Source organism: Lithobates pipiens, unplaced genomic scaffold (assembly GCF_037356315.1).
Source record: "Lithobates pipiens isolate NorthernLeopardFrog02 unplaced genomic scaffold, aLitPip1_a1.2 Scaffold_16, whole genome shotgun sequence".
Taxonomy (NCBI): Eukaryota; Metazoa; Chordata; class Amphibia; order Anura; family Ranidae; genus Lithobates; species Lithobates pipiens.
In genome coordinates, this window is record NW_027507748.1 from 645,234,721 (window position 1) to 645,262,232 (window position 27,512).

The window sequence follows — 27,512 nt, forward strand, 5'->3', positions numbered from 1 at the left end:
TATATATATATATATATATATATATATATATATATATATATATATATATATATATATATATATATATATATATGCAGTGAGGAAAAAAAGTATTTGATATATATATATATATATATATATATACCGGTATATATATATATATATGCCAGTTGGCACTAATAAACAGGAAAAAAAAAGGCAGAACGCAGCGGCTCCTTGTGCAATACAGTTTTATTGAGTGACTACATGACAATTAAAAACAAGTTGCACTCACAAGAGTAGTGTCAAAAAAAACGAGCAATTTCTGGAGAAACTGTGGCCAGCATTCGGCAAGTATTCCTCCGGACAGTGGGAAAGCCGGGGCTGAGGACAGAAGGAATCCACCTTGCCATAATGAACAGAGATGTTATTTGTCATTTCTGTTCTCATTTCCGCACTTATCTCCTTATGCCGTCCTAGCGTATATTGTGTAAATTAAAAGTGTAGGACAAAACTTCTATGTTTAACAACCGTTTGTGCTGTGATCTGACATTTGGGCACACACACATTGCCAGTTGTCTGAAATGTTTGGCATCATCTGTGTCATGCCTGTGTGTAGATACCTTTATAGAATGTTATATAAGAGTATAACAAGTGCAATATCCATTGCACTTGGATTACGGGCCGCCATCTGTGAGGAGAACAGGAATCTCTGCAGGCAGAAAATACAATAATGTCACAAATGTTGTAAATCAGGTATGGCAGTAAATGGTAGTTTCTGTCCTCTCAAATAAATCTTGTGTGTGTTGCTTTATTTAATATCTTCAGAAAAAGATGAGGGCTTTCCGATTCTGAGATGGCTACCAGTGTAATGTATTTATTTGGCTTGGCCAAAACCCCCAAAAAATTTACACCAAGGTAGAGCAGCACGATTCTGACCAAAATGAGAATCACAATTTTTTTGCTTACAACCACCATTTTATTTTCTAGGGTCTCTACAAAAAAAAAAAAAAAAAAAATATATATATATATATATATATATATATATATATATATATATATATATATATATATAATGTTTGGGGTTTTAAGTAATTTTCTAGCAAAAAAAAATAAAAAATGATTTTAACTTGAAACCAACAAAAAGGTTTAGTGTTTAAGTGGTTAAACTTCCCTCATTTACACACCAAAGTGTATTCCTTTGATCTAAAGGACAAATGTTACAAGGTTTATACTTAGTTCCAATGCTAAAGAATGTTGTGATTCTTGGCAGACTGCCCGTTGTTTTTTTCCTTTCTTTTGATGGCTGTTTTTAGCAGAGCAAAAATAATTCTCTGCATAGAAAGAATCAGGATCTCAGTGGGGGAAAAATCGCAATAACGATTCTTAACGATTAGAAGCTCTACACCAAGGGTCCGTTCACACAGGGGCAACTCAGATCCGACTTCAGGTCGCCCCTAGTTGCCTCAGGTCGGACAACATTTAAAAATCAATGTAAGTGAATGAGAGCCGTCTTAATGCACGCTACTGAAGTCGCTCCGACTTCAGAAAAGGTTCCTGTACTACTTCAATCCGACTTGTAGGCGACCGGTACCCATTGATTTCAATGGAGGTCGCCTCCAAGTCGGATCTCCGTCTATACGGAGGTGACTCTGACATAATTATCAGCTCTCAAGAGGGAAATCCACGCCAAATTTATGAAAAAAATTTGGCGTGGGTTCCCCCTCCGAGAGCATACCAGGCCCTTAGGTCTGGTATGGATTTTAAAATCGGCGTGGGGGTCCCCCCTTGATCCATACCAGACCCTTATCCGAGCACGCTACCAGGCCGGCCAGGAAAGGGGGTGGGGACGAGCGAGCGCCCCCTCCCCCCCTGAGCCGTACCAGTCCGCGCGCCCTCAACATGGGGGGTTGCCGCGCGGCCCCCCCACCCCAAAGAACCTTGTCCCTATGTTGATGAGGACAAGGGCCTCTTCCCGACAACCCTGGCCGTTGGTTGTCAGGGTCTGCGGGCGGGGGGCTTATCGGAATCCGGGAGCCCCCTTTAATAAGGGGGCCCCCGGATCCCGGCCCCCCACCCTATGTGAATGAGTATGGGGTACAACGTACCCCTACCCATTCACTTGTGAAAAAAAATGTAAAAAAAAAAACACAACACAGGGTTAAAATAGTTTATTGCACAGCTCCGGGGGTCTTTCGTCTTCGGGGGTCTTCTCGCCGGACTCCTCCGCTATCTTCTGCTAGCTCTTTTAACTAGCGGAGGAGCCCGACATTCTTCTTCGCCGCCGCCCTCTTCTTCCGACTTCGGGGGTCTTGTCCCCCTCTTCGGTTCTTCTTGCCAGGCCACCGCACCTTCTTCTAGCTCTTTTACAAGCGGTGGCCCGGTCTTCGGTCGTCGCTGCCGCCGCTGTCTTCTGTTCTTCTCTTCTGGAGATGTTGCCTCCCGCTGTGTCCGCTCACTATAACAGAACACGCGGCGTGCGGCGACTTATATAGGGACATCACCAGATGATGTCCCCGCCCATTATGATGTCACAGTCCCAGAGGATGCAACTGCCAGGGCACCCCCCCATGTTGAGGGTGCGCGGCCTGGTACGGCTCGGGGGGGGGGGGGGGCGCTCGCTTGTCCCCACCCCCTTTCCTGGCCGGCCGGGTAGCGTGCTCGGATAAGGATCTGGTATGGGTCTGGGGGGTACCCCCATGCCGTTTTTTCGGCGTAGGGGGGTTCCCCTTAAAATCCATACCAGACCTAAGGGCCTGGTATGCTCTTGGAGGGGGAACCCATGCCAATTTTTTTTCCCTCTTGAGAGCTCATTCTCTTATTGGCCGCGGCAAAAGTCACCTGGCTTGGGGCGACTTAAAGTCGTGTTGTAAGCCGCCCCAAGTCTTGTTCAGGTCGTGTCCAAGTTGCCTCCAAAAGTCGTAATGAAAGTCGTTTTGCCCCTGTGTGAACGGACCCCAAGGGTTTTCAGCCCAAAATAGATATTTCATGTTAGTTTGAATCACTAGTATCTTACATACCTTCAAAATTAGATGACAAAGATGAACTCTTAAGACCGCTTTCACACCGCAACTTGCGTCGGCGGTAAAACGCCGCTATTTTTAGCGGCATTTTACCGCCGGATTTGCGGCGCATTTCGGCCGCTAGCGGGGCGCTTTTACCCCCCGCTAGCGGCCGCGAAAGGGTTAAAACCGCTGGCAATACGCCACAATAGCGCCGTTTTGCCGGCGGCATTACAGCGCTGCCCCATTGATTTCAATGGGCAGCAGCGGTGGAGGAGCGGTAAACACACTGATCCTTCACCGCTCCAAAGAAGCGGCTGGCAGGACTTTTTTCTGACGTCCTGCCAGCGCACCGCTGTAGTGTGAAAGCCCTCGGGGCTTTCACACTACACACAATGGTGCAGCTTCTTTAGGGCGTTTTGCAGGCGCTATTTCTAACGCTATAGCGCCTGCAAAACGCCCTGGTGTGAAAGGGGTCTAAGGGCTAATGTATATGAAAGTTAGAGATGTACATGTTATGAATTCATATTGACCTGTACAGAGGAATAAAAGTAAAGTACTAATTAAAATATTAATTTGATTCTAAAGCCTATGAACACTAGCTGGTCCTTAGTGCCATCATTTAACCACTTCAGCCCCGGACCATTTTGCTGGGCAAAGACCAGACCACTTTTTGCGATTCGGCACTGCGTCGCTTTAACTGACAATTGCGCGGTCGTGCGACGTGGTTCCCAAACAAAATTGACGTCCTTTTTTCCCACAAATAGACCTTTCTTTTGGTGGTATTTGATCACCTCTGCGGTTTTTATTTTTTGCGCTATAAACAAAAATAGAGCGACAATTTTGAAAAAACGCAGTATGTTTTACTTTTTGTTATAATAAATATCCCCCAAAAATATATAAAAAAACTTTTTTTTTCCCTCAGTTTAGGCCGATACGTATTCTTCTACAACACAATAAGCGATTATTGATTGGTTTGCACAAAAGTTATAGCGTTAATAAAATATGGCATTTTTATTAATAATTTTTTTTTTACTAGTAATGGCGCCGATCATCGATTTTTATTGTGACTGCGATATTATGGCGGACACATCTGACATTTTTGGGACCATTTGTCATTTATACAGCAACCACTGCTATACAAATGCAGTGATTCCTGTGTAAATGACACTGGCAGTGAAGGGGTTAACCATTGGGTGGCAGTGTTCCTAGGGGTGTGTTACTAACTGTGGGGGGGTTGGGCTTTCTTTTAGTGAACACTGATCTCTGCTCCAATCACATGGAGCAGAGATCAGCGTCACTTGTTGCTAGGCAGAACACATAGATAGTAGTTACACAGTTAGTAAGGTTGAATAAAGACACCAGTCCATCCTGAGTGTCTACAATTGTCCCTATCCCTGTACATTATAGCATTGCACACTCACATCAGTCCCTACACCCTCAAGGAGCCCACAATCCATGGTCCCCATTCATATACTAGGGCCACTTTTGAACAGAAGCCAATTAACCTACCAGCATGTCTTTGGAGTGTGAGGAGAATGCGGAGTACCCGGAGGATACCCACGCAGGCACAGGGAGAGCATGCAAGCTCCAGGCAGGTAGTGTTGTGGTTGGGATTTGAACCAGCGACCCTTTTTACTGCTAGGTGAGGCCGCGTACACACGCGCGGACTGTTCGCCCAACTTTGTCCGTCCAACAGTTTCGGCAAACAGTCCGCTCAAAATTAGCATGGACGGACATGGCCACACACGACGGACGAACAGTTTGCTGAAACCGTGCGCGATGACGTGAACGGCACGTACGACGGGACGAAAAATACGACGTCCTATACACTGCATTATAACTTTCGGCGTGAAAATCCTTTCTGAGCATGCGCGCAACTTTGTTTGACGAACAAGCCTACACACGAGCGGACTGTTCGCTGAAACAAGGTTTCAGCGGACAGTTTTACGGAATTTCCGAAAAACCTTGTTCGTCAAACTGTCCGCTGAAACTGTCCGCTGAAAGCCCACACACGAGCGGACTGTCCGCCCAAACACTGTTCAGCAGACAAAGTTGGGCGAACAGTCCGCCCGTGTGTACGCGGCCTGAGAGTGCTACCCACTACACCACTGTGCCACCCACACAATAGGTACTTTATACTGATCTGAATTCTCTAAAGGAATAAAAGGTAAATCTTGTTGCTGCAGAGAATTGTACATTGTCATTGTACATTCCACTGTCTTATTAAATAGTTGTCTGTATTTCTCCACAAAACCATAATTACACCCCTTTCTCACTGAGGCAGTTTTCAGGCATTTTAGTGCTAGGAATAGCGCCTGTAAAGTGCCTGAAAACCGCCTCACAATCATTACAATGGGTGCTTTCTCACCCAGGCGGTGCGCTTGCGGGACGTTCGGAAAAGTCCTGCAAGCAGCATCTTTGGGGCGGTTTGGGAGCGCTGTATACAGAGCTGAACAAAACGTCCCTGCCCATTGGAATGAATCCGAAGCGCCGCAACATGGGAGTTTTTAACCCCTTTTTTTAAGGTTAAAAGTGCCCCGCTAGCAGCCGCTTTATCGGCAACGCCCGTCGCTTTCAGTGTGAAAGCAGCCTTACTCTTTTAATCAATAAATACTTTAAAACTGTAATCAAAATCAGCCAAAATCAGTGGGGCGCTCTTCAAATATCCCTCTGGCGACTTGCAAAGACCCCCTCAGCCTCCTACCTAAATATGGGAATTTGTGGAATGTTTTGGGGTGTCAAGTCAATCAGTCGCCGGACCTCAATATCATAGAGCCATTATTGTCAATCTTGGAGAACAAAGTTCAGGCTTGTTTTCTGACTCTCTGCAAGAACTGGAACAATTTTTGCATGAAGAGTGGTATCAGATTCAGATATCCACCATCCAAGATTTATATTTATCAATTCCTAAGAGAATTCAAGCCATCTTGGATGCCAAAGGCGGTCCAACACCATTTAAGGTAACAATTTTAGGCAAATACCTAGTGTTTCCATATTTTTGTCCAACCCCCGTATTCCTGTTCCTGGTAAAAAAAAATCCCCTGTCCCAGCAACCCCCCCCCAACCAGTATAACTGGAGATATCTCTCCAAAATATATTATTCAAAGACGAAAAGTCGATTAACTTGCGCTTGATATTTAATTCTGTTATGATAAAATATCTGAATACATATAGTCTCCACCTGAAAATCACACTCCCTAAACACCTTTCACCCCAATGGGCTTGCTCACAAGATAGTAGAGTAGAGTAGGTCCCTTGCAGTATATCTTCCCTGTTTCTATCATTACATATGCCCTTTGTCCCTTTGTAATGCATCTCCCCTTGCAGTAAAGCTTTACCTGTTCCCAAGAGTACACCTTCCCCTATGGGAAGCGGCACTTCTCCTTCTGTTGCCTGCATCTTTTCTGTCCCCAATAATATTACACACTTCTTGAAGTTGCATATCTTTTTTTTGTCTTCCTGCTACATAATGTACACAGGGACTAAGTGGCCAGCACAGTGGCTCTGTAGTTAGCTCTTCTGCCAGACAGCACTAGGGTCATTGGTTTGAATTCCAACCACGGCAATACCTGTCTGGAGTTTACATGTTCTACATGTGCCACCATGTGTTTCCTCCTACACTCAAAAAGACATGCTGGTAGGTTAATTGGCTCCTCGCTAAATAGACCCTAGTATGTGTATATATGAATGTGGGTTAGGGACCTTAGATTGTAAACTCCTTGAGGGCACAGACTGATGTGAATATACAATAGATATGTAAAGCACTGCATAAATGGTTGGCGTTATATGCAACGTTTCTGAAAGTTGGCTGTGTGCTAGTAAGCACACAGCCTCCTGCCTAAATATGGGTTATGGGAATGTCTGGAATGTTTTGGGGGGTCAGGTCAATCAGTCGCCGGAATTCAATATCATAGACACATTATTGTCAATCTTGGAGAACAAGGTTCAGGCTCATTTTCCACCTCTCTGCAAGAACTGGAACGATTTTTGCATGAAGAGTGGTATTAGATTCAGATATCCACCATCCAAGATTTATATTTATCAATTCCAAAGAGAAAATAATGCCATCTTGGATGCTAAAGGCGATCCAACACTATTTCAGGTAACAATTTTGTTCTTTTACCTAGTGTTTCCATATTTTGTCCAACCCCTGTACTCCTCCTGTTCCTGGTAACCCCCCCCCCCCCCCCCACTCCAAAGACATGCTAGAAGGTTAATTGGATCTTGCCTAAATTGGCCGGCCCTAATGTGTATGTATAAATGTGAGTTAGGGACCTTAAAGTGGTACTTCTGCTTTTTTTTGGCATGTCATTTTTTTGGGGGGAGGGGGGGCAGTGGGTACCTTCTTATTAGTGTGACTTCCTGTCCCACTTCCTCCTTCCTCTTATCGGCTGCCTAGGCGACTCCTCCTCTTGCCCTAGGTGGCCCCTCCCTGCTCACAATCTTCTGGGACACGTGACAGGTCCCAGAAGATTGCCTGCCCAATAGTAGAGTGCAGCACGAATTGCACATGCAGTGCGCACCCGGCCGTGGGGCCGTAAGCTGTCACAGATGGGTGCCCACAGTTGCTATGACAGCACCGTGGAGAGGAGCGAGGCTCTGGGTGCCCACATCACTGGACAGTGGGACAGGTAAGTGTCTGTTTATTAAAACTCAGCAGCTACACTTTTTGTAGCTGCCGACTTTTAATAAACTAAAAAATGGGTGGAATATGATTTAAATGTACGTATATATTTGTTCTGTTTACCATTATCAGTGAAAGTAAAAAAAAATAATAATTTTGTGTTGTCCCCAGAAAAGTAATAGAGAGGACATCTTCCAATGGGGACACTAGTTCTGGTGACCTGGGGGGTCCCCAAGGAATTCCCTTAATTTGCAGGGATTTCCTCCCACTTCCTGTTTGGCTATAGGGCAGGAAGTGAAGGCAAATCCCTGCAATGTGATACAGATGATGGAAAAAAAAAACCTGACAGGAGTTATTACCCTTTCAAAAAAACTTTTGCTTGTAATTCTACTTTAACACTTGTTACACAAGTCAACATCCAATAAACTCTTTATATTACCTGTTACTTCTGATTGCCATAGCTTCATGGGAGCTGACTTCCTTCATCGGTACGGAATTTTATTTTTTTCTTTTGATAATCATTCACCCTTCTGTACCAAAAGAAGATTTTTATAAAACTGACAGCACCCCCAAATTTATGAAATTAACCCCTGCAGCATACAGTGCCTTGTACTCACTGTACTATTATCAAGAACACAAGGAACTACAGACACAGATTACACCTCCCTTTATGGGTGATTCAGAAATCATGATTCATCCTATTATATGTAATATTCTATTTGAATACCTTATTTTTTTTCTCTATAGACATTACATTGCTAAGTTATGTAACAGAAGATCGAGACCCTGTTTTTTCCAAAGGACTATAGAAAGTAAATACTGGTAAATACTACATACCAGTGGCAGCTGGTGCTCAAAGTTTTTGGGCTGGGCTCAAACAAACTGAAAAATTCTGAAAAAACACCCCCATCAATTGCAGTCTCACTGTGCCCATGAAACGTAGCCGCTGTGCCCATGAAACGCTGCCACTGTGCCCATGAAACGCTGCATCTGTGCCCATCAAATGCTGCCACTGTGCCCATCAGTTGCTGCCACTGTGCCCATCAGTTGCTCCCACTGTGCCATCAAGTGCTCCCACTGTGCCCACAAAATGCTGCCACTGTGCCATCAAATGCTCCCACTGTGCCATCGAATGCAGCCACTGTGCCCATCCAATTGCTGCCACTGTGCCCATCCAATTGCTGCCACTGTGCAATCAAATGCTTCCACTGTGCCCATCAAATGCTTCCACTGTGCCCATCAAATGCTGCCACTGTGCCCATCAAATGCTGCCACTGTGCCCAATCGAATGCTCTCGCTGTTCCCATCAAATGCTGCCACTGTGCCCATCAAATGCTCCCACTGTGCTATCCAATGCAGCCACATTGCTCATTGAATGTGGCTACTGCGCCCATCGAATGCTGCCACTGTGCACCCCGCCTGCCCGCTTTCCGTCTGCACGGCAATTACCCTGTCTCGGTGGGGCAGCGGGTGACGGCAACGAGTGGCGAGCGGTGTCCTCCATGCTTCTCCATGTCCTCGATATTTTCTTCTCCCATCCTCTCCTATGATTGGACACCTGTTGTTTCAGCCAATCAGGTGACGGGTAACAGACTAGACCACCTAATTGGTGGAGATACGGTTCAGTGTTAGGAAAGCGAATATTAACTCACTTTTCTAACACACCTGGGTGAACTGCGAGCGCCAAGCATGGCGCTCACAGGTCACCTTTTTGATGCCTATTAGATCCTATGGTTTTAATCAGGCACTTCAAAAACACCCCCCGCCACTGTAATTCAGGTGCCCAGCGCCCAAAAAGGGTCCGGGCACCTGAATAGGGGGTAGCAGCAGAGGCCGTGGATAGATTCATGCAATGCATGAATCTATCTATTGGTGATAGAGGGGGTGGTTGGAAAGAGGGGGCATAAATAACAGCGCCTGTGTGCGCCCATGTGCCCTTATGAATGGGCCGCCACTGCACATACAGTATATACCTTTTAAAATCATGTTTCGATGCTGAACATTCTGATATGTATGATTTATTTCAGTTTGAACGTTAAGCCCATGTCTTTCATTTCTCCAGCAGAATTCTCAGACAAATTCTGTTAGAAATTATAGTGCCTGGCTCCCCTGGTTGATTTGCTATAAAGTATAATAAACAAGCTATATGCAAGTCTAACTGCAAGAACGTAACACCTTTATTAAGGCTATGAGGAATGGGATTGGCTGACAAAGCACTATAGGAAAACCTCTGCACTAAAGTCTTATGTATGTAAGACATACAAGAAGGCAGTGGGTGACTGAACTTACCAATGCCTATCCAAAACTTAAATATCAACTTTGATTTGTGTCAAGCTTTAATTATTGGCTATCTATTTCCAGGAACATTATTATTATTATTATTATTATTCAGGATTTATAAAGCGCCAACAGTTTGCGCAGCGCTTTACAATATGAGGGCAGACAGTACACTTACAATACAAATCAATACAGGAGGGATCAGAGGGCCCTGAACATGACTGAGGAAAAACTTGGTGTTTCCACTTTGCCTTAATGAGTATTACAGGCATACCCCACTTTTAAATACACAATGTTTTTTTTTTTACTAAAGCTGGAAAGTGCAAAATCAGGCTCACTTCTGCATAGAAACCAATGAGCTTCCAGGTTTTATTACCAAAGCTTAATTGAACAATCTGGGGTTAGAAGCTCATTGGTTTCTATGTAGAAGTGAGCCTGATTTTGCACTTTCCAGCTTTAGTAAATAAACCCCATTGTGTACTTAAAAGTGGGGTATGCTTGTACATTGTTGGATAGTATAGACTTTTGGTGTTTAATCTAAGATTACTACACTAATTGTTGGTCCAATGCCCGATATGATATGCTGGGACATGTGCATCAGTTGAGAGGCTACAGATTGTTCATGGTGGAGTTTATAGTCTACCTAAAAAGAGGATTCCCATTGATACTCAAAATGAACAACCATTTTGTTCTTCAACTTCCAACTTGTGCTAGGAAAGTGGTAGCTGTTATCTGATTTATCGGCTGGCTATTTGGTATGGGTGACACAAACAATTAACTCTTGCTATCATATATTTTTCTATAGCCAGGCCTGGATTTGTAGGAACAAACAAAAATTCTCATCGCTGCCCTGGGTTGTCCAGTGTAAAATGACCAAAATATAAATGTATTAAATGTACATGTGGGTGTACACATATGCACAAAAAGAATATCTCTCAGATGCTCAGTCTGGGTAAAATACCAACTCAAAAATCAATCCAAAAGAAATCCTTGCTTTGTGCGCTGGTGCAAAGTCATGTTGGAACAGGAAGGGGCCATCCCCAAACTGTTCCCACAAAGTTGGGAAGCATGGAATTGTCCAAAATGTCTTGGTATGCTGACGCCTTAAGAGATCCCTTCACTGGAGCTAAGTGGCCAAGCCCAACCATTGAAAAACGACCCCACATCATAATCCCACCTCCAACAACTGATTAGGACCAGTACAAAAAGCAAGGTCCATAAAGACATGGATGAGTAAGTTTGGGGTGGAGGAACTTGACAAGTAATTGCTAACATTTAATTTCATGGAGGTTACGATTTACATATTAAAGTGCATCGAAAAAAGTTATTTAATTGCAGCAAATAGGTTGATCTTTACATTTTATTGAAATCCAGGCCTTTTAACCCGCCTGCCGACCACTGCACGCTGATGTACATCGGCAGAATGTCGCTGGTAGGCAATAGGGCATACAGGTACGTTCCCTTTAAGAAGAGGTGTCGTGGGTGTGCGCCCGCCGTGGTCTCCATGACCGCGGGTCCCTCGGACTCGATGTCCATGGGGTGCCCGCGATCGTATCACGGAGAGGTAGAACGAGGAGATGCTTTTGTAAACAAAGCATTTCCCCGTTCTGCCTAGTGACAGGACAGTGATATACTGCTCTCTGTCATCGAGAGCTGTGATCACTGTCCTTTGTGTTGAAGTCCAACCCCCTAACAGTTAGAATCACTCCCTAGGACACACTTAACACCTTCACTGCCCCCTAGTGGTTAACCCCTTCACTGTCAGTGTCATTTACAGTAATCAATGAATTTTTATAGCACTGATCGCTGTATAAATGACAGTGGTCCATAAATAGTGTCAAAAATGTCCGATGTGTCCGCCATAATGTCGCAGTCCCGATAAAAACCACCATTACTAATAAAAAAAGAAAAATTCTAAATAAAAATGCCATGAAATTATTCCCTATTTTGTAGATGCTATAAATTTTGCGCAAACCAATCAATATACGCTTATTGCGATTTTTTTTTTTTTTTTTTTTTTACAAAAAATATGTAGAAGAATACATATCAGCCTAAACTGAGGAAAAAACATTTTTTATATATTTTTTTTTTAATATTTATTATAGCAAAAAGTAAAAGATATTGCTTTTTTTTCAAAATTGGTGCTCTTTTTTTGTTTATAGCGTAAAAAATAAAAACCGCAGAGATGATCAAATACCACCAAAAGAAAGCTCTATTTGTGGGAAAAACGTCAATTTTGTTTGGGTACAGGACCGCGCAATTGTCAGTTAAAGTGACGCAGTACCGAAACGTAAAAAGTGCTGTGGCCAGGAAGGGGGTAAAATCCTCGGAGGCTAAAGTGGTTAAAGTGGACCCGAACTCAATAAGAGAAAAGTTGCTATCTCAAAGAAAACATCTAGAAATGTTAGCTGTGGCTAAGCAGTGCCCTAAAATTGGGTCCTTTTGTCTAGAATTCCTCTTGGAAAAATAAGAGTGCACTTCTGGTATGCGTGCCTAGGCACTGCTGTTCATACAGCTGCATAGCCGTATCTTTATTTCTACCACATATACTGCTAAAACAAGGCATGGCAAACTAGTAATGAGTACAAAATCAGCTACAGAGAAACTACAGGAAATACCAGTGATTATTTCTTTCTTTTTTGGGGTACAACTTCCATAGTACAGGTGCTCTTTAAGCAATAATGCAAAGGAAGTGAAGCCTAGTGTATTCCTATGATGTATTCAGAGAGTTCTAAAGGGTTTGTAAAGTCAAAAGGTTTTTATCTTAATGCATTCTATGCATTAAGATAAAAAGCCTTCAGTGTGCAGCAGTCCCCCTAATACCGGAGCCCCATCTCTGTCCAGCGATGTCCACGAGTGTCTCAACCAGCCAGGGTTCTCCCTCCTGATTGGCTGAGATACAGCAGCGGCACCATTGGCTCTCGCTGCTGTCAATCAACGTCAGTTAACCATTCAGGAGAGAGAGAGAGGGCGGGGCCTAACCACAGCTCCGTGTCTGAATAGACACACAGAGCTGCAGCTCGGCTCGGGTGCCCCCATAGCAAGCTGCTTGTTGTGGGGGCACTTAACAGGAGGGAGGGGCCAGGAGTACAGAAGAGGGACCCAAGACAAGGAGGATCTGGGCTGCTCTATGCAAAACCACTGCAACAGAGTAGGTAAGTATAATTTTATAGAAAAAAAAAACTAGACTTTGCAATCACTTTAACTGGGTTTGGTTTGTTTTTAAAAGTAGGCATTATGATACAGAAAACAGGCCACCAGGTTTTATTAGATGGTGAACATTAGCTATTCCTCCATTTAATGGTTTCATGGCAGTCATATAATTGGTATTACATTAGATTGTTAACAAATACCTTACTTGGAATAAAAATAAGCATAATTGCTTTATAACTATTTCTTTCCATAGAGTGCTGGCTCCGTTCATATTTGATGCAAACAACTATAGACCAAGGGAAACAGTTCAATAACGTACAGGTAACTGTAGGTAGTAAGACCCTGTCCTGTCTCCTTCTAAAATTGTATTCTCTATACAATTAGTTAACATGCTTTAATACTTTATACTAATCTCTAGAAAAATAGTATATTAAGTAATTAGTGTAAACGATCAGTATTTAAAATTAGAAGACATACGGTACTTGTGCAACTAATGCTCCCCATGTAGGAACATACATGACTCCCCATCATGCACTTATTGTTTGCCCAGAATGGTATTGGGGACATAAATTATAGAAGTGACATTTATTTCTTGAAAGGTTGACTCTATACCTAAGGATTTATTCTTAGAAAGCTATGCATATAAAGTCTGACATACAGCTTCTTATGCATGTGATTTCCCATTAGAGTCTCAAACTTTATTTAAACAAAATGGTGTGGAGTGTATGTTTGTTCATTTTTTTTTATTATTGTTTATAACATTTTTCAAAAATGATACATTGCAGTATAAAGAGATATAATTTCAACTTTTGATAGTACAGAGTGTTGTGTATATATATACTTGTGGAACTGAACGTGGATACAGGTATGTTCACTTTCAAGCGTCTTCCAACAATGGGTCATTCAAACATAGTTATCATACCATATCATATGGTAAACAAAACGAGAAAAGAATGTATAGTTCTGAATCATAACAATACAGAAGAGAAAGGAACAACATAACCAGGATATGGCACCAGGAGGTTTAGGGGGGCTTGAAGGTTGTCAGATTCAAGGGGGTACACAGAATCGTCCCATGTTTTCCATATTTTATAAAAGAAGGGTAGTGTGTCCTCGATTTTAGCAGTCAAGTGTTCCATCCCACGTATATCCACCATTATGGAAAGAAAGTGATGGAATGTGGGGGGAGAGGTGGAGAGCCAATGTCTAGGGATAGCTCGCATTGTGTCCAAAAGGATAAAGGACATCAGTTTCTGTGACGCTTTAGATATTCCCGGGAAAGGGAGGCCTAGAAAGAGATGTATGGGGTTCAATGGTATGGGTGTAGATAATAAAGTTTGTAGAAGATCCTGAATCTTAGTCCAAAAAGGGCCAATGAGAGGGCATTCCCAAAATATATGAAAATGAGAACCTATGGACTCACTGCATCTCCAGAAAACATTGGAGGTAGCTGGGTTGTAAGGGTATCAGAGTAAAGGGGCTGAATATCAATGCACACCACACTTTTCACATATTTATTTGTAAAAAAAAAATTGAAAACCATTTATTATTTTCTTTCCACTTCACAAATATGTGCCACTTTGTGTTGGTCTATCATATAAAATCCCAATAAAATACATTTACGTTTTTGGTTGTAACATGACAAAATGTGTATAATTTCAAGGGGTATGAATACTTTTACAAGGCACTGTATTTGTCTCGGGTACCGTTACTAATATATTATATCTTACTATATCTTAGCTATTTTACCAAATACTGAAAAACAATACAGTATATTTCCTTCTGAATTTTGGTTTTATTCTTGGCCTCAGATAACTATTTCTTACATGCCTGCATACTGACCCATTTTTTTTCCAATATGGTACCGCCCATTCTTGAAATCAATTTTTAACTTTGCCAGTGGAATTGCGCAGCGCGACTCGTACACACACAGTAGGGAACCAGGCTATGAAGCCGCAAGGTTTCACTTCCTGATTCCCTTACCAAAGATGGCGGTGCCTCCACCCAAGAGCCAAGGGACAGATCGGCTTTGGTTGACTACATCACGGATGCCCTGGACAGGTAAGTGTAGATATTTTAAAAGTCAGCAGCTACAGTATTTGTAGCTGCTGACTTTATAACAAAAAATTATGCGGAACTCTGCTTTAAGGCAAAAGTTTTCTTAATACATGCATGATTTTTATATAAATGGAAGGTTGGTACAACCTTCATTCAGACCTCGTGGGTTTATTGAATCTAACGCACAAATCCATCTTGCCTCCATATGAAATTAAAAGGTATGCAGGTCTCCTTCTCTAGGAGCCCAGTCTGTAGCCCCAAAATTTTAGGCAATCCAGCTTGCCACCACGTCTCTCCATATATGGAGCAGGAGAGGTTTATCCTTTTTTACGGGTTATATCACCAATATGGTATAGGACCCTTCTGAGTTGTTGCATCATTTTTCCCACTTATATATATGGACATTCAGCCACTGAGCCACGTATACCACTCCTATTGAGCTGCATTTGAAGAACTCATTTATTTCAATTATTTTATCCCACACATGGTATGGACATGCTTAATTTACAAGCTATTTTACTAAAAGGAAAGAAGGAAGGGAATAGAGACCATAGCAAAAAATCTACCTGCACATACTTAGGGGGGAAAAAAGTCACAGGCAAAAGGATGTATAAAAAACTATCAACAACAGAGCATTATAATGGAAAAATAGTGCATTGGCGGACACTCTTGTATTTACTCCATGTAGTATTTAGATGTGAAAACTTACTCAGGGGTGGTTTCTTCTTTAATTTCATTATAAGGATAACCTAGCTATGTGTAGTTTGGAGATCTCCAGCAGTTTTTATACCAGCATTCTATTTCATGACATAGTTCTTGTATTTCTGTTGGTTGATACTTCTTTATTGCTATGCTGTGCAAGGTGATCCATTATTAATTGAACCTGTCCATGAACTGTGATGACATCTGGAAGTCAATGGTTTTAATGGTACACTCAGTCTATTGAGATGTTAAAGGAAAAAAGCATACCCGAGGCATTTTAAGTGTGGAAGACCGAGTGTGCTATAGTAGGCTGAAATAGCATATAGGTCACTGCAAAGTGCTGTTCTTTCAGAAAGCAGATTTTGCATTGCTGCCAGTTTGCAAATTGGAAGGATTACATGGACAAAACAAATATGTTAATCCTGTTTCATAAAAGGATCTGCTTTTTTTGTGTACACATTACACAAGCCTCTGTGCCTGGTGAATAGAGATGAGTGGACTGATTCATGCAGACCAGGGTTTGATCTGGTTCACCCAGTGCTAAGATTTGCAAACATTTGTCAGAAAGTCTCTGTGCCTTTTTTAAGTTCCTGGAGATATTTGGCTCTCCAATGCTGCCTTGCATGCCATCCCATCCTTGCCTGTGCCCTCCTGCCCTTTTGCACAGCCAGGTTCGTATCATCAGGCATTTTACATTTAGCATTGCAGAAGAGTAGCCAATTCATGACTGTACAGGTCCTTTCAACCCTTAATACCTTCATCTGTAACTATCACAGGAAATTAAAGGCTATAGTCCTGTATCACATAGAATTTTTTAATTGCCAATGATCGGTGGTAGTGTGCTATCATAGCATAAAGAAAAACAGTGTTGTTAGTGACTGAGGGTCAGGATAAACGTGGTTTATTCAGCTCCTGGACAACTACTTCATTTCAACCGGCAGCCAGCAGTCCTAGAATGAAGGCCGCTGATACCTGGGACACTGCTAGCTAGGAGGTGTATTTCATTGTAAATGTGAATTTATGAAACCATCTCTATTGGAAAATCTCCTCTAACATAACATTTTACCAGTGGTGGCCCGTCCATACAGGGCACACAGGTGCTGCCTCCCCTATCCATGCGGTTGGCCCTCTGATCTACATATCAGCGCACCAGACTGTGGATTCCAATGCGGAGAGGATGTTTTTTTTTGAAGCACCTGATTAGAGAAAGAGGCTCTAATGGGCTTCAAAAAAATGGTGGGCTCGGAGTACAGAGAATTGCACTCTGAGCCCACCCAGTTGTGTGACAATACCAAATGAATTTTCCCTATTTTCACAGTAAAGTTCCTTCCCACCAATCAGGAGGCAGGTGGTGAGACCTGTTCCCCCGATTGGCCAAAGTGTCAGGTGATCCTATTGGATGTCTAGCGGTTTGGCGGAAGAGGCCCCCCCCCAAAGGAGAAGAACCCACCAGCCGCCACTGAGTTTACCAGTATGTTTGCTATGGCACACCACTTTGCCTTGGGAGCATTGGGAGCAAGAATGCATTTCCTGACTGTGTTAAATAGGTGGAGGAGTACAGATTCTTATATGTATTCCTTGGAAATGTATTGTGATGGAGAAGGAAGAAGGCAGGGTAATGATGGATGTTTTTAATTACACTGTAATTACACTGAAGTTAACCTTCATTTATTTTTGCATCTTTTTTCTATACCTCTCCCTCCTTGCAACATTTTTGTTTTGTGTGGGGGGGGGGGGGGGTGGAGTAATTATTTTAATCGGAACAAAGCCAGAAATTCCTCCTTTTTTCACTTAGGCACTAATGATGCCCCCCCCCCCCCCAAACCACATTGGGATAGCCAATGGTTTTGTAGAGCACACTGCGCATGCACAATGCAGCATCATCAGGAGGCAGGCTGCTAGGAACAAATAGGTAGAGCTGGCTTCCTGATGATGTCACAGAGAAGATGGTACAGTGGGACCCAGCATTTGGTGGCTTTTGTTGGGGTGTGACTGGACAGCACTGGATTCTCTGGGTGGGTGTGTATGCTATTATAGCTCTACACAGAAAACTAGATAAAGGGTTAAAATAAAAATGACCCCCCTTTACGTTGTGAGTGTACATCTTCTGTAACCTAGAGAAGGTTTTTGTTAAAGCACAAGTGTTTCTCAGTATTATGTGATTCAGGGGGATAGAATTCCGGGTAGATAGAGGCACTTGCATCAATAGATATATTAGGGAAAAAAGGTCCAGTCTTCTTCTGGCAGTATAACGTATAGTCCCTAGTGGAGGCATGGTGGATGCTATATACATCACATAGTTGGTGCAAGTGTAGAATGTATTTTAGAGTGTTACTAAACCCAAAACAGTAAAATGAGTCTGTATATGCAGTAAAGCATGCTTGTTATACCCACTGTGGAACCTAAGGGGTTAATCCTCTGCATTGTGTAAAAAAGTGGTTTTATCCTGTCTTCTCTGATCCCCCCCATCCTTCTACTGTCCCCAGTACATCTGCTGATTGCACAGAGCCTTGGGGGCACGCTGCACATGTTCAGTTTGGTGTGTATTGCTAGAGAGTTTTTTTCATTTCATTCTTTTGGGAGAGTGCATGTGATCAGCACAGGGCCAATCAGCACTGTCCAGACAGAGGGTCAGGGGTCCTGCAGCCTCATAGGACAGTCAGAGGAAAATGAAAACTCCTCCTACAAGCTTTAACCAGACTGCTATATACTGCTGATGAGAAAAGGTATTTAGCAGTTTATATTCACTAAAATAATTGAATTTCCATGTTCTGTGTACTGTGGGAGATCAGATATAGTGAATGCAGGGTCCTGGGTTTAGTAACACTTTAATTTGTTCCCCTTGTATTACAAACATACACATAGAGAGCCAATGTAATTGTCTTTATTTCAAAAGAATGTATGTTTTCCTAGCGTGCAAACCATTTATAGGAAATATATATTTTTTTCTATTATTTTGTGAAAAAAATAAGTGGCAGTAGTGTATTTTTTTTTTAAAACAAAGAAAGAAAATGCGGGTTTCATAAATGTCGCCTAGAAATGGCTGCTCTATAAGTACACAGCAATGATGTATGGCACGCTCATAAAGGAGGTGTGCATTATAATCTCACCCATTCTGCTCTGCTGACGGTTTTCTATTAATAAAGATTAATTGCATTTGTAACAAACGCGTCTGGATTCTTCTCAGCTCCAAATACTTTTTGGCACAGAGAAGCTCTCAAAGGCCCTTATGTGTAATACAAGATATATCACTTCACTGTCTTACTAATTGTTCACATCTTTTCCTCTCTGGCATTCACTATTCTAACACTTCTTGGACTATTTTAATTCACCTCTTTTAGTTTTACATTACAGAATTTGCATTTAAAAAACTCTGGTCTAAATAGATACAGTGGTGTGAAAAAGTGTTTGCCCCCTTCCTCATTTCCTGTTCCTTTGCATGTTTGTCACACTTAAGTGTTTCGGAACATCAAACCAATTTAAACAATAGTCAAGGACAACACAAGTAAACACAAAATGCAATTTGTAAATGAAGGTGTTTATTATTAAAGGTGAAAAAAAATCCAAACCATCATGGCCCTGTGTGAAAAAGTGATTGCCCCCTAAACCTAATAACTGGTTGGGCCACCCTTAGCAGCAACAACTGCAACCAAGCGTTTGCGATAACGTGCAATGAGGCTTTTACAGCGTCCTGGAGGAATTTTGGCCCACTCATCTTTGCAGAATTGTCCTAATTCAGTTACATTAGAGGGTTTTCGAGCATGAACGGCCTTTTTAAGGTCATACCACAACATCTCAATAGGATTCAGGTCAGGACTTTGGCTAGGCCACTCCAAAGTCTTCATTTTGTTTTTCTTCAGCCATTCGGTGGTGGACTTGCTGGTGTGTTTAGGATCATTGTCCTGCTGCAGAACCCAAGTTCGTTTCAGCTTGAGTACACGAACAGATGGTCGGATATTCTCCTTCAGGATCTCTTGGTAGACAGCAGAATTCATAGTTCCTTTTATCACGGCAAGTCTTCCAGGTCCTGAAGCAGCAAAACAGCCCCAGACCATCACACTACCACCACCATATTTTACTGTTGGTATAATGTTCTTTTTATGAAATGCAGTGTTCCTTCTACGCCAGATATACTTGGACACACACCTTCCAAAGAGTTCCGCTTTTGTCTCATCGGTCCACAGAATGTTGTCCCAAAAGTCTTGGGGATCATCAAGATGTGTTGTGGAGAAATTGAGACGAGCTTTGATGTTCTTTTTGCTCAGCAGTGGTTTTCTCCTTGGAACTCTGCCATGCAGGCCATTTTTGCCCAGTCTTTTCCTGATGGTGGAGGCATGAAAGCTGACCTTAACTGAGGCAAGTGAGGCCTGCAGTTCCTTGGACGTTGTTGTGGGGTCTTTTGTGACCTCTTGGATGAGTCGTCGCTGCGCTCTTGGGGTAATTTTGGGCGGCCGGCCACTCCTGGGAAGGTTCACCACTGTTCCATGTCTTCGCCATTTGTGGATAATGGCTCTCACTGTGGTTCGCTGGATTCCCAAAGCTTTGGAAATGGCTTTATAACCCTTTCCAGACTGATAGATCTCAATTACTTTCTTTCTCAATTGTTCCTGAATTTCTTTGGGTCTCGGCATGATGTGTAGCTTTTAAGGATCTTCTGGTGGACCTTACTGTGTCAAGCAGCTCCTATTTAAGTGATGCCTTGATTGTGAACAGGTGTGGCAATAATCAGGCCTGGGTGTGGCTAGAGAAATTGAACTCAGGTGTGGACAACCACAGTTATAGTATGTTTTAACAAGGGGGGCAATCACTTTTTCACACAGGGCCATGATGGTTTGGATTTTTTTTCACCTTTAATAATAAACACCTTCATTTACAAATTGCATTTTGTGTTTACTTGTGTTGTCCTTGACTATTGTTTAAATTGGTTTGATGTTCCGAAACACTTAAGTGTGACAAACATGCAAAGGAACAGGAAATGAGGAAGGGGGCAAACACTTTTTCACACCACTGTATATATTTTTTTAATAGAGATATCCAGATTTCTAAAGGTAATCAGTTAGTAATTTATTCCCAGCTTTTGAATGTGCGAGGGCTGCTGCCCTTACATCAGAGTGTCCTATCACCAGCCACCTTACATCAGAGTGGCCCACTGAGCCATGGGCCCACCGGGAAACTCCCGGTAGTCCCAATGGCCAGTACATGCCTGCCCTAAAGCCGATGCCTTGAATAGTCAATGTTTTTTTACATGTCCCTTTCTAAGATTAATGTAAGTAATACACAATTCCTAATTTAGAGGGTAACTCCACTTTCATGGGGGAAAAAATAGCAAATAAAATAATAATAATATAGCATATACAATTGCGACACAAGTCATATATGAATGTGTGTTAGGAACCTTAGATTGTAAGCTCCTTGAGGGTAGGGACTGATATAAATGTACAATGTATATGTAAAGCACTGCGTAAATTGATGATGCTATATAAGTACCTTAAATAATAATAATAATAATAAATAATATTGTAATTGAATGTTATTAAAAATTACCCTTCCTTTTCAATCTGCAGCTCAGTAATTTTCTTTGAAATGCAATATGGCAACCTGCAGGTGTTCTGTACACAGACATGTACTGTAATTTCCTGCTTCTGTGATTGGCTTACTGATTTCCCCAGAAGTCTGAACTAAGGTACAAGCCAGATATCAGACATCCCCTGCAACAAAAATGTAATTTTGGTGAGATACCCCCAAAGGGAAATCACGTCTGAAGGGATGCAGACCCTGCTACTTTCCTCAATAGAGCCCTGCATGTGCAGCAGGTGATTAATAATTATAAAACCACTCCCATACAAATTCCCTCTGGACATGGACACAGACAGACAAACAGCTATTTCTTCAGCATAACAAAAGGGCAGAATCTGCAACAGTTTTTTAAAATCCTTAAAATGTACCAAGATCACTCCACCCGTGGATATGTCTGTCATATCCGGCGGTGCAATGGCTCCTGGGAGATATGTATTATAATTCCTAGGAGTTAGTGTGGATGGCCGCCGCTCGTTATCCAAAACAACGCGATGACGCCAGCCACGTGTTGATGGTTGCCATCACAACGGGGCAGGCACTTCCAACAACACCACCCGTTGTGATGGCAACGTGATAAGTTTCCCGTGCTGTGAGCGTCTCACACTGCGCATGCGTGAGAACGGGTGGTGCATGCTGGACATTCGGGTGCACGGTATCTTGGAAATAAATGCTTGTGGGATTCACATGCCCACAAGCAATATGGGAAATTCATACACAGCAGAATATAAGGTATTTTTTAATCAAATATGTGTATTAGAGCAGCAAATTTTAAAACGTGAGTGCCATTAATGTATGTTAGGATCCAAAGTTTGGCTTTATAAAAACAAAAAGATTGCCGATGGAACTTCACTTTAAAGAGGTATTAGGACTCGTTCACAAAGGAACATGCGGAAAAAAATAGTGTTTCATGCACCTTTCGTGTGAGTTGTTTGAAAACACACCGGGTGTGCGATCTGCTGTGGATATCAATATAATCATAACAACACAAAAAACATAGCGAGCTTGCCTGACTCGGATCCCATGGTACCAAGATTCGGTGCAGTGCTTTTTTGAAAAGTACTGAATACACTTCTTTTGGTGTGATCCAGTGTAATTTCAGCCTATTCAAATGAATGGGCTGAAAATCGAACCGCACAAGAATTGCGCAGGAACACGGACCACATTCCTGGCCGATTCAGGTGAGACCTTACACTCAAAAGAAAATATTTATTATATTGCAGCTTACCAATTCCAATTGATACTTCCAGATGTGTTGCATAGCATATCCTCTGCTGAACGCTATGTTTTTTTCTGCCCACCTATACATCGTATCGTTGCATAGAGTGGTGACATCAGTGAGGAACCACAATGCCCAATAAATACCCACCCTGTCCAACACCCAGAAATATTGGATAGCAGAGGTACTTCAAGCTCTGCAAAAGGGCTACAAAACAGGTCTGTGCCCATTGGAGAGGTAAGTGTAACCCTTCATTCTTTTGCAAGGTCCCTTTTACCTGGATTTTTGTGTTCAAGCAATAGCATCTCGTTAAAACACAACCAAGCAAAGTTGTCTTTTATAGTCCCCCTCATTCTAGTAAACCTTCACTTTAACCACATTGTTTATTTAGACCAGAGTTCTTCTTTAATCTCAACAAGTGTCTATATAATTGTTGTATTCTGCAGCTGAAAGTAACATGTTTTCTCCATTTGTCTGCAGAATGGTGGTTCAGGTGTGGCTATACTTCTACTGCATTTGTCTCTGGCGTTGCTTCAAGTTTATCTTGAGGAAGCTGACTGGCCGCTGCGAACTGCAGAGAATCTGCTACAAGAACAAGCCAGGTGCTGGGAGGACATTAAAGATAGGTATGTTGGGGGACAGCTATAAAACTATTCATTAAAGCGGTTGTAAAACTTCATTTTTTTTTTTTTTTTTTTTTTTTTTAGAATTTAAATGTTTATTAAAGAGAAAAAGTAATACAAGAACATTGCCAATTGGGCATACCTGGCGTTAGTGTGCATATATAAGAGGTAAATGGCAACAAGGAATGAGGCGTTGTAACATGTAGCATCTAACCAGTTACATCAAAACTTATTGGATTGATATTGGAGAGACATTGTTAAACAGAAAATAGAAAAGGGACCTGCAAATAGGCCCAAGATATCACTATAATGAACCGTAGGGGTACTGTACAAGAGATTTCCGATGGAATAGGGGTGCATAGGACTTGCTCCAAGGAAGGAAGGATATCTAACATAATGGTACACTTCTAGAGTTTGTGATACAAAGCTCCCAGGTTTTGATAAATCAGTTTGTGGAAATGTTAGCTTTGGCAAAAGAAAATTCCATTAGGAAGTTCTGGTTGAGTATTTCAATGGCGTCTTTCAATAAAGGGGGTGTGTTGATTTCCATTTTCTCGCGATCACTAGTCTTGCTGCAATAAGAATGTGGGTCACCAGAGTCTGTAGGTGTTTAGGCCAGGTAGCAATAGAGAGTGCCAGGAGTAGATCAAGTGGGGACATGGGGAGGGTTATACCACATAAGGAAAAGATTAGGTTCTTCACTTTGTCCCAGAATCTCCTGATAGGGGGGCACTCCCACCATATGTGTGAGAGAGATCCAGTTTTAACGCAGTTTCTCCAACATTTGGGTGAGATATTTGGATATATCTTTGCCAGCCTTTCTGGGGTGAAGTACCATTTGTGGAATAACTTCTGTACCGATTCCCAATTGGTAATGCAGTGGGATAGGCATAGGGGTAATATGAGGGCCTTTTGCCAATGTGCAGGCATAGGTGGTTGGTCTATCAAAGAGGACCAATATTGTGTAGCGGGGGGAGAGTAGGTCTGGAGATGGTCTAGTAAGCAGTTTGTATATCAAAGAAATTCCTTTGTTTCTGGATACATCGGGATTGTAGTATTTTATCAGAGGGAGCAAAAGAGAGTCTGAATTTGAGCAGCGTATTTTTGATAGGGTGGATCTAATCCACTGATAGAGGATAAAAGTTTGGTTGGATAGGCCATATTGTTTTACTAGATGGATGAATGGATGCAGAACTGTTCCCGAGAAGAGCATCCCTATGTTGGTGATGCCGGCTTTGGTCCATGCCAAAACTTCATATTTTTTTTAACCACTTAAGAACCGGGCCTATTTTTCAAACTTGTTGTTTACAAGTTAAAATCATTTTTCTTTTGCTATAAAACTTCTTAGAACCCCCAAACATTATATATATTTTTTCAGATACCATGGAGAATAAAATGATGGTCTTATAAACACAATTTTTGGGGGAAAAATATACTTTTTTTAATAAAAAAATAAGAAAACAGTAACCTTAGCCCAATTTTTTTTTATATTGTGAAAGATAATGTTACGCCGAGTAAATTGATACCCAACATGTCATGTTTCAAAATTGCGCCCATTCGTGGAATGGCGACAAACTTTGGCCCTTAAAAATCTCCAAAATGTCTACAGGTTACCAGTTTTGAGAAGGTCTTTTTCTAAAATTATTGCTCTTGCTCTAACGATTGCGATGATTATTGCTCTTGCTCTAACAATTGCGACAATACCTCATATGTGTGATTTGAACACCGTTTACATATGCGGGCACGACGTACGTGTGTATTCGCTTCTGCGTGCAAGCACAGAGGGATGTGGCATTTTGATTTATTTAATTTACTTCTTGTTTTTTATTTTTACACTGTCCCTTTTAAAAAAAAAATTGGATCACTTTTATTCCATAACACAAGGAAGGTAATCCCTTGTAATAGAAAAAAAGCATGACGGGACCTCTTTAATGTGAGATCTGGGGTCAAAAAGAACTCGCATCTCACATTTACACTTAAATGCAATAAAAAAAATAGTCTTTTTTTTTTTTCAATAAAAAAAATGTCCCTTTAAGGCCCTTGGGCAGAAGTGACATTTGGCGTCGCTTCCGTCATCCAACGTCATTGAGTCCAGTGGGGGCCATCTTTCCCTCACTCGACACAGTGCCTCAGAGGGGAAAGGATCAGGTCATTTCTGCCACTACCGAGGGCTCCGGTAAGCAACGGAAACAACGAAACACGGTGGGAGGGGGGTGGGCACACCTCTCCCGCCACTGATAAAAGTGATCTTGCGGTGACTCCACCGTGAAGACCTCTTTTATTCAACGTCACAGTACCGACATATAACAATGGTGGGCGGTCCTGAAGTGGTTAATAAAAATTTAAAAAGAAGTTAAACGTCCCTGCTTTGTGCAGTGGTATTGCACAAAGCTGTCCCTTACCTCCACTTCTGGGGTCCCTTACCTCTTCCTTTGGGGTGCCCCAATAACAAACCATGTGCTATGGAGTCCTATGTGTGGCTGTGCTCTCAAACAAGGCTTTGTGCGTCCATAGGCACACACAGTGTGACTCGGCCCAATCCCTTGCTCCCTCCTCTATGGATTTGATTGGCAGCAGCAGGAGCCAATGGGTCCCACTGTTATTAGTGCAGCCTGCACGAACAGGGAGAGAAGAAGAAGGGAAGTGTTTAGGTGGGGGCTGCGGAAATCGATGGCACTATATAAGTAACTGAAATAAAAAAATATATATATATATATACTATATACACACACATTTATATACATTTTAGAAACAAGCTGCTAGCAGGCTTCAAAACGTCTTCAAGCTTGTTGAAAGATTGTTGAAGCCCACTAGCAGCTTGCAATCAGATTTCCCGTTAGGATCTGTGTTCAAAATTTACAAACTGGAACTGAATGGTACCTCAACAAAGCCTGCTAAAAAAATCTGAAAATGCTTTGTCAAAATTTGCTGTTTAGTCTTTACAAACTGAAGCCTGTGTGAAACAGGCCTAACTGCTTAAAAAGTGTTATGCCGCATACACACGAGCGGAATTTCCAACAGAAAAAGTCAGACAGGAGCTTTTCATCATGTATTCCGATCGTGTGTATGACCCATCTGACTTTTTACCTCTAAAATTCTGATGGACCTAGAAAGAGAACATGTTCTAAATTTTTCCGACGGATCCAATTCCTATCAGGAAAACCGCTTTGTCTGTATGCTGTTCCAACGGACTAAAAACGATGCATGCTCTGAAGCAAGTACGAGACGGAAGCTATTGGCTACTGACTATTGAACTTGTTTTTTCTAGTCCCGTCGTACGTGTTGTACGTCACCACATTCTTGACAGTCGAACTTTGGTGTGACTGTGTTTATGCATGACAGCTTGAGTGAAATTACGTTGAAGAAACCTTCAGAGTTTATTCTGAAGGAAAAAAATGGTCGTGTGTACACGGCATTAGCTGGAATTGGGCTTTATTGTAATTGTCTTTTTGTAAAAGTTCATTTAAAATGACATGTACCTCTAAAGGCCCAGACACACAATAAGAAAATCGGAAGTATAGTTTTGAACGGTGAGCGATCAGCAGATTATCTGATTATTAGTATAGTGCTTTCAACAGCAGAATCCGACTTGTCGGGTGACAAAAACTATAGGTGCATGCTATAAAACTTTTACCATACATTACATTTTAACACAGCGTCTAAATATTGTTTAATTAGTACATTTTTCATTAGAAAAAAATTGTAAGAGCAACACTACGCATGCTCAGAAACCAAAATATACATTACAAAACAATTCAACACATGACATCACTTCTGAAGATATATTCTGTCACGTGAGAATTTTCCTAAGTTGAGTAACCTCTTCACTTCCTATATGAGACTAGCATGCAACAAAAAATGATTAGTTGCCTGATAACCTCATTGTTTGTATGAGGCTTAAGACTACTACCCTGTACACAGGATGACAACTCTACTGCTGATTTTACTGCAGAATAAATAGTGTTGTTGTCCTTTTTAACCACTTGCCGACTGCCGTACGCCAATATACGTCGGCACAATGGCAGCGGTGGGCAAATGGGCGTACCTGTACCTGTGGGCTAGTAGGCACGCCGTGTACAGCGTGACCGTGCCTACAGGTCCCGCGGACTCGATGACCGCCGGTGTCCCGCGATCGTGTCATGGAGTGGTAGAACGGGGGGATGCCTATGTAAACAAGGCATTTCCCTGTTCTGCCCTAGTGACATGACAGGGATCTAGTTCTCCCAGTCATGGGGATCAGTGATCTCTGTCTTGTCAGTGGTAGCCCCCCCCCCCCCCCCCACAGTTAGAATCACTCTCTAAGGCACACTTAACCCCAT

General features: G+C 42.1%; 1 protein-coding gene across 4 annotated transcripts in view; it reads left to right on the top strand.

Moving 5' to 3' along the window:
* ELMOD1 (ELMO domain containing 1) overlaps window positions 1-27,512 on the top strand; it is a 204,686-nt gene that overhangs the window by 104,544 nt on the left and 72,630 nt on the right. For 3 of the 4 annotated variants that reach the window (XM_077484322.1, XM_077484326.1, XM_077484323.1), the window contains exon 3: window positions 23,051-23,196. In XM_077484322.1, coding sequence (XP_077340448.1) covers window positions 23,051-23,196 — 146 coding nt within the window. Of the gene's footprint in view, window positions 1-13,270; window positions 13,339-23,050; window positions 23,197-27,512 lie in introns of all 4 variants that reach the window. The other variant, XM_077484324.1, reaches the window with a different exon arrangement.